This window comes from Sardina pilchardus, chromosome 1, assembly GCF_963854185.1.
Source record: "Sardina pilchardus chromosome 1, fSarPil1.1, whole genome shotgun sequence".
Lineage (NCBI taxonomy): Eukaryota > Metazoa > Chordata > Actinopteri > Clupeiformes > Clupeidae > Sardina > Sardina pilchardus.
In genome coordinates this window covers 24,948,380-24,955,879 of record NC_084994.1, presented here as the reverse complement: position 1 = coordinate 24,955,879, position 7,500 = coordinate 24,948,380, and the positions used below count along the sequence as shown (strand labels likewise).

The 7,500-nt window shown below is 43.7% G+C and overlaps 2 protein-coding genes across 2 annotated transcripts in view; both read right to left on the bottom strand.

Moving 5' to 3' along the window:
- pin1 (peptidylprolyl cis/trans isomerase, NIMA-interacting 1) overlaps positions 1-4,085 on the bottom strand; it is a 7,210-nt gene extending 3,125 nt beyond the window's left edge. Inside the window, exons 1-2 of the mRNA XM_062540049.1 lie at positions 3,927-4,085; positions 2,204-2,404 (exon numbers count right to left, since the gene is read on the bottom strand). Of these exons, the coding sequence (XP_062396033.1) occupies positions 2,204-2,404; positions 3,927-3,984 (259 nt within the window). The 5' untranslated portion in view covers positions 3,985-4,085. The remainder of the gene's footprint in view (positions 1-2,203; positions 2,405-3,926) is intronic.
- Positions 1-7,500, bottom strand: part of LOC134086228 (NACHT, LRR and PYD domains-containing protein 12-like) — a gene marked incomplete in the record, with an annotated part of 983,201 nt that overhangs the window by 356,552 nt on the left and 619,149 nt on the right.

Here is a 7,500-nt window from a genome sequence, read left to right as displayed (position 1 = left end):
ACTCCGGATTATCCCTTTAAACAGAGTCTTAGTAGAGACTGGGAGTCCATTGTCTTTATTGTTTTTGGTTGTTTTGTTCATTTATTGTGGATATTTAAAAATGTCTTCCCATTCCAGTTCCTTATTCTTTAGAAATAGGCCTACAAGTTATTGATCTTTGAAAAGGTGTAGCCTACCTGCATTATTATGCCATTATCATCATTATAGGCCTATTAGATAAAAATGATCTCAGAACGGCAATATTATCGTTTATCGCAATAATTTCTGGGACAATTTATCGTCCAGCAAAATTTGTTATCGTGACAGGCCTAGTCGCTACTCGCCCATCTCTGAGCGAGTTCTGTCAATGTGATGTGAATGTGTTCTAGCGGAATGTGGCCAGGACAAGCGATGCGAGGACTAGCGATGCGATGTGGGCGGGTACGGAGATAAAATAATTTTAACTTTCAGCGATGCGAGTGAAGCGATTACCAAATCAGAATGTAGAATAGAGATGATTGACAGTTAACGGACATGTTTGCAGCATAGACTGTTCCGACGCCGGCAGCAGGTATTTTTTTCTGCCAGCGAGTAGAATTTCGGCGAGAAGCGAGGAACGATGGGCGAGTAGCGACGTATGTGAATCCCCCTTAACAGTGTTTAACAATACCTACAATACCAACAACAACAACAACAACAACAACACATTCCATCCATTTGCACTAGGGCTTTGACTCCGAACTTCGTTATTCGAATATAATTCGAATTTTTGAAAAATATATGATATTCGAACGAATTTTAGGCAGCTCTTAATATTCGAATCTGTTATGAGCATTATTTTTTTGTACATGTGTTTGCATGCAAACGTTGTTTTCAGATTCAGCGGCTTTCTCACATCTGGTAAAGTCGTGAATCATGAGCTCATTAGCAAGGCTATTAGGCTTACTCATCTGGGCTCCTGTAGGTGATGTTAGCGAGTGGTTTGACTAGCCTATTCAGTTTCCCCACGTGTGTGTAAGTTTCAAGGTAAGCTAATAGTAACTTCCTCATTGGGACAGGCCCTTTTAAGTCTTGGAGTTGGAAGACATTGGTATTGAGATGGTCAATCAACTTGAATGCAAGAGTTTTAATCTGTGCAGCATGCTAATCATGCTAACCGGATAATTTAGCTTGTTGTCTTCTATGCGTCATTGCTTTCACGATTGTGAATGTTTAGGATGCATGTCGAGGGACGGGTGTCCATTGAGCGCGCACGAGGGAGGACGAGAGAAAGCGGGCCATGGAGAATGAGTTTAGGCTACTTAGGCTATACTGTTTGGTAAAGTTGTATGCATAGTGCCTCCATCTGAACAGCGTTATGTCGGTGCAATCAAGCTTCCAGGGATCTTGTTTTCATGGAGACAGACGCGGTCTGCACGGAGTGGAGGGGCTGTGTACGTGTGTGTGTGTGTGTGTGTGTGTGTGTGTGTGTGTGTGTGTGTATGTTTGTGAGAGAGAGAGAGACACAGTGACAGAGAGACGGAGGGAGAGCAGGAAAAGGAAATTCAGCTTAATGAATGCTGCGTGTTTTTCCAATAGCATAAAAATAATGGTCAAAATATTATTAACAAATATTCGAATACATTCGAAGTTTGATATTAATAACCAAACGAACTTCGAATATGATTTTTGGCCAAAAGTCAAAGCCCTAATTTGCACTAGCACTTTTCAAGGCACCCAATCACTTTACAGTTTACCAAATGTTTATTATGCTTCCAGTGTTTTGCTCAGTAAGACAATGAGAAGAATGAATGTCCGCACACTGGATATTTTCAGTGGACTAAAAAAGCGGCAAAGTTACTGCTGCCTTCACAAAGAAAATTAAAAACAGAATGCTTAATTTCACTCTGTTTTAGGTAAACACTTAGCCTGGCCCCCGCCTAATCGAGCACCGAGTGCTCGATCTAATATACCACACTCATCATCTACTCTGAATGGGCTCAAATGCTGTCCCTTGCACCCGCTTGTCAGAGCACTACCTATATGCCCTGTTTAAAATAAGACATGCGTGTTGCAGTGTTCTGATCTCCTCCACCACCTCCACCTCCACCACCACCTCCACCACCTCCACCACCACCTCCACCACCTTGCTTCCTCGGTCTCTGCTGCCGTGATAGCTCTGTCCATATCTTTTACTGTCTATGCCACCTCCAGCACCACCACCTCCACCACCACCACCACCTACTCTGAATGAGGTCCAGGGCATCTTCCTTGCTCCGGGTGATGTTCTCCTCGCGCCACGACGACGGTCGCCGCGACTGGTTGTGTTTCACCAGCAGGTGAGAGCAGCGCACTTTGTCGGGGTCCCCTCGCCCGTCGCCGCCGGAGCCCACCGGCCGCTCCCACTGGCTGGCGTTAGTGATGTGGTTGAAGTAGTACACCCTGCCTGCGGGAACAAGCCAAGTCAAGTCAGGTCATTCTTATTCATATGGCGCATTTCACATGCACAGGGTGCTAACCCAGAGCGCTCCACACCGAAGACTAGGGGTGCCTCTCAACATCTCTCCTCGATGCTCGATCCTCGAGGAGCGTTTCCCACTGATCTATAACTAAAACTGGATGGACTATCCCATCGTTGCCGCACCATCATTCTTTATGTACGTCAGTGAGGATCGAGGCCCGAGGGAGGGAGGGAGGATGTATAAAAGCCGAATGAGAGGCACCCATTGACAAAAGGCAGAAGGTGCCGGATTGAGCGGCGTAGTCGCCAGCGTACCCGTGAACTTCAAGACATACAAGACAAAATGAATAGCCAATAATAATTTTCAAAAAGTTGAAAAAAAGGACAGAGAAATTGAGGAGGTGTAACGGGAAGAATATGATATGAAGAACATGACATGATTTGAAACATGCAACATTTTGCCACTTTCTGAGTTATGCTTTTATCAGGTAACTAGTTTTTGGAGTCATCTTCAAATGTATCCGTGTGTGTGTGTGTGTGTGTGTGTGTGTGTGTGTGTGTGTGTGTGTGTGTGTGTGTGTGTGTGTGTGTGTGTGTGTGTGTGTGTGTGTGTGTGTGTGTGTGTGTGTGTGTGTGTGTGTGTGTGTGTGTGTGTGTGTGTGTGTGTGTGTTCCACATGTAGGACATACTTCCGTGATGAAAGCTGCCTTTCTCAATAGTTTAAGACCACGACTGTATAATGCTGATACTTCACACTGACAGATTGTATTCTCTCTCTGCGTGCGCTGGATATTCCACCCCTATGGCGAAACAAGCGGTTAATCAATTTATGCCTAACATACATCGCGATAGAGATGGCCGAGATTTGGAAAGTGGTGCAGTGCACACCTCTAGGGATGGTTGAATGTAGCGGTGCCGTTGCAGAAGGAGTTAGCTGGGCCTGAATGAATGGACCCCAAGTGACTATTCGCGCCATAGGCATGCAGATAGGGATAAGTTTCGTAGCGCAAGTGTAACTAATTTGTCAGGCCATGTTATTTGCACAATGCCACACAATCTCGCCCCAAGTCCAATCACTCGTCAAGTTACACATTCAAACGACACACTTATATAATACATGAAATGTTAAGGATAAAACGCTATCTGATATAGCTAAGCCTTTCCTGACCACAACGACTGCTAGCTGGCTAGCGGTAGCTAGCACAACAACCCAAACTTAAAAGTTAACATGCAAAACACACATCGTTGTTTAAAGCATCTGCTATAGAGCAAACGACGTGTCATATCATATAATAGCAGGAACACTTTCTTAAGCTAGCAACCTATTATAACGTTAAGTGCGCGGTCTATGCTACATCTACACAGACCCGTGCCAATGCTGCAGTTAGCTAGTGTTAGCTATCATTACAGTCATGAACGCAGATGTTGAATTCCTTGGATGACATAATGTTGGCCAGCATCAGCGACGCAGACAGATTGCCAACCCTAAATCCTGTAAATTACATACCTGAACTGCGACTCATTCGCTTCTCCCATCCGGACGGTAATTTTTCATCGTCTGCCATTTTTGTCTGCTTTTAAGCGTATGCAAGTCTGCTTTCCTTCCTTATCGTAGCAAACTGCACCCTTTCCCATGGATCATGTTATGGCATTTCTCCACCAACAGAGAGCGGTAAAGGGACCATATCTACTGCCTGCTCTCTGCAGGCTCTGGTTATTCAAGATATTTGCAATATAAGATTTGGGATTTGGAACGGTCAACTGTTTGCTTAGTTATATATTCTCGAATAAGAAAGAACTGATGTCGACATCTGATATGAAATGAGCATGCATGGTGCGCCTTGAAGAATGTTCAGAATGTGCGTGCATTTACGACAGTGAATTTACGACAGGATAGCACGATTGTTGATATAACCGGGTTTTCTTTCCCCAAAGCTAATAAGCCATTGGCCAGTTTTCACTGTCACTCATTTTTCAGAGCACAGCATTGGTCCAACACTCTCTGTAACGTACATTTGTTTTCCGCCTGTAGTGGACAAGACCAAACGTGCGAGTTTCGTCTTATGAATCACTGGATAACGTTAACTTCTTAATTTTGGTAAGCATTTTATTTTGGAATATAACATCTCTGTGCAGTCAACCATACGAGTGAAACATCGTTTCAGTCGTGAATCATCCGATCCCTACAACTAATGTGCAGTAACTTGGACGTCAGTCAACATAGCGATATTTCAGTAATATTAGCACCAATCTACTAAATGGATATGGTGTCCCAACCTTCATTCCGTTTGTGTCAAATTGAGTTGTGTAGTATACATGTTCCATAACTATGTAGCATTCCCAAACATCATTTCTGTCGCGATAGCTAAGTTAGCTCACTGAGAAATTGACGGAAAGTCTTAACATTAGCTTGTACCAGAGAGGGTTAAAGCGGAGGATCTTTGCTTGTACGGTAACGTTTGGTTAGTATGTCCAGAGAATAGGTAAGATAATCTCTAATAAGGGCTCTGGTAAGGCTATGGACCGTGGAGTGGAAGTGCATAGTGCAAAATCACATTGATTGTGTTCAAGTTGCGTGTGTGTGTGTGTGTGTGTGTGTGTGTGTGTGTGTGTGTGTGTGTGTGTGTGTGTTTACCTGACCTGACAGATATTTTTACATTTTTTTTTTAGGTTTGTCTGCAAAAAGATGATTGAAGTGGTGTGCAACGACCGTCTGGGCAAAAAAGTCCGGGTGAAGTGCAAGTATCCTTTGTCACATTTAGTCCCTTGTGTGACTCTGACTCGGTGTTACACGGTTTTATTTGGTGTTACCAGAGTTGCATTACAGAGAGATGATCTTTATACCCCTGTCTCTGCGAAACTGTTTTAACCAATCATTAGTGGCTTTAATGATGCCTGTGAACAGCAAAAAAAGCAAGGAAATAGTGGTGTAAAGGTAACACAAGACACGGGAGGGTAAGTGTGGATAATCACAACTCACACATTCTGTGCTATGGGCCACAGTGGACAAGACACAAGACACAAGCCATCTTTGCCCGCTTTGTGCCCAAACTTCCTGTTGAGCAGTGCATCCATTGCGATGCATTGAGAATGATAATCTATCGAGATGACTTCCATCGTATTTTATGGGTCATCCTAAAGTTAGGAACGTTTATGTAGGATTTGGGTGGCTTAAGACGTAAATACACCTTTCCTATCTGAAGGAGAACCCTGACATAGGAGCGGCTGTTCCAATGACTTTCTATACATAGTCGCTTATCATGATGGTTACCAAAGAGCTTAGATATGATTGGCGAGTTGCGAGGTTTCTGTAATAAGGCCCCACAGTAAGTGTTTTGGTTTTAGCATTGTACAGAGTAAATGATCAGATAGTGCATTAGGTTTAGGGTAAAGATATAGAAAGTTCTTGATGGCAATATATTATGTCAATAAATGTTTTTACACACTATGCTGAGAATGAATCTGTCTCTGAAATATTCTTGGTTGGTGAGGTCCAATATTGCCATCTGACCTCCTGATGGAATTTTCCATTCCCTCCCAAAAGGAGGGATGAAGCAGGGGGGATAGGGAAAATGAAGTGACAAAGAGAGAGAGATTGAAGGAAAAGTGAGTGATGGTGAAAGAAAGAAAGAAAGAAAAGAAAAGACTACACACTGGCAGAAAAAGAGCGATACAGGAGGGATTCGAGAGAAAGAGAGATAGTGAGTGAGTTGATAAAGAGAGAGAGTATGAGAGAGAGAGAGATAGTGAGTGAATTTAGCCTCTCCATCCTCCTCTGGTGTGTTATCCCAATGAAGCTAATTAGCCAGAACTAGCTGAGATTGAGCTCAAGGCAGAAGAACATACATTTCAAAAATTGGACATGGCGGAATAATGTGAATAGGTCCCTGATAGTATGGGCTTCAGTGCTATTCAGGATGCAATGCTGTGTGTTTTGGGCTCCAGTCAGCACTGAAAGTCACACATTCAGTGCAATGGACCACCATTGGACAGTCTTGGAGGCTATTGCTAATGTAACCAGCATCCAGGACAAGAGCTCTATGATTCAATTCTTTTTCAACTCTGCTTTTATTGACTTCAGTGCAGTAAGTGCTACAGACGCACCTTGCGTTTCCTTTAGCTAACATGTCACGAATGCGCATAAAAATATGCCATAAGAGAGTTCATAAGAGAGTTCAGGCGTGGTGCCTGAATTCAGGCTTGAGCTCGGCCATGTACGATGTCAAGAAAGGCTATTCTCTATATTTAATTGTCTTTGAATGTATTTGATCATTTCAGGCACAGATACTTTCCTGTCTATCAGCCCTGTTTATAGGGTCTGTGATAGTATGGGTTTCACTGCAGTCAGAGTGCACAAGTGTGTGTGTGTGTGTGTGTCAGAGGGTTGGTTGGGGTTTGTCTCTGTGTGTGTGTGTGTGTGTGTGTATGTGTGTGTGTGTGTGTGTGTGTGTAGGATGGTCAGCGGCAGCAGTGTTCTCCCTTCTTCAGTGTTCCGTGTGACCCTTGACCCCTGGCTCCTAGCTCAGAGGACACCATCGGAGACCTGAAGAAGCTCATCGCCGCCCAGACCGGCACCCGGTGGGACAAGATCGTCCTGAAGAAATGGTGAGAACGTGCATGAGGCTTTCCCCTCTTTCTCTCACACACACTCCCTCTGTCCTTTCTCTCTGCTAGTGTACACACACACACACACACACACACACACACACATACACACACACATACGTACTCCCTCTCTTTCTCTCTCTCTCTCTCGCTCTCTCTCTCTCTCTCTCTCTCTCACACACACACTCGATACATATTTTTATATATGCATAGTAGCCAGCGGTGCATAGTTATTGAGTTTCCATACTGTAGTTGTGAATTGAAAGGCGACAGGTCTATTTCCTCACGTTTTTGATTCAAATAGTGTACATTTCACATACGTTGTAGAGTAGACTACATTGCAGAGGATTTTAGACTAAGAGCAGGGCTCTGCATTGTTAAGTTCCGTGAGAGAGAGAATCCTTATTAATGACAACAAATGGGAGGGGTATTTAGGTATTCAGTGGAATATATATACAGTACATGCAGCCTATGGA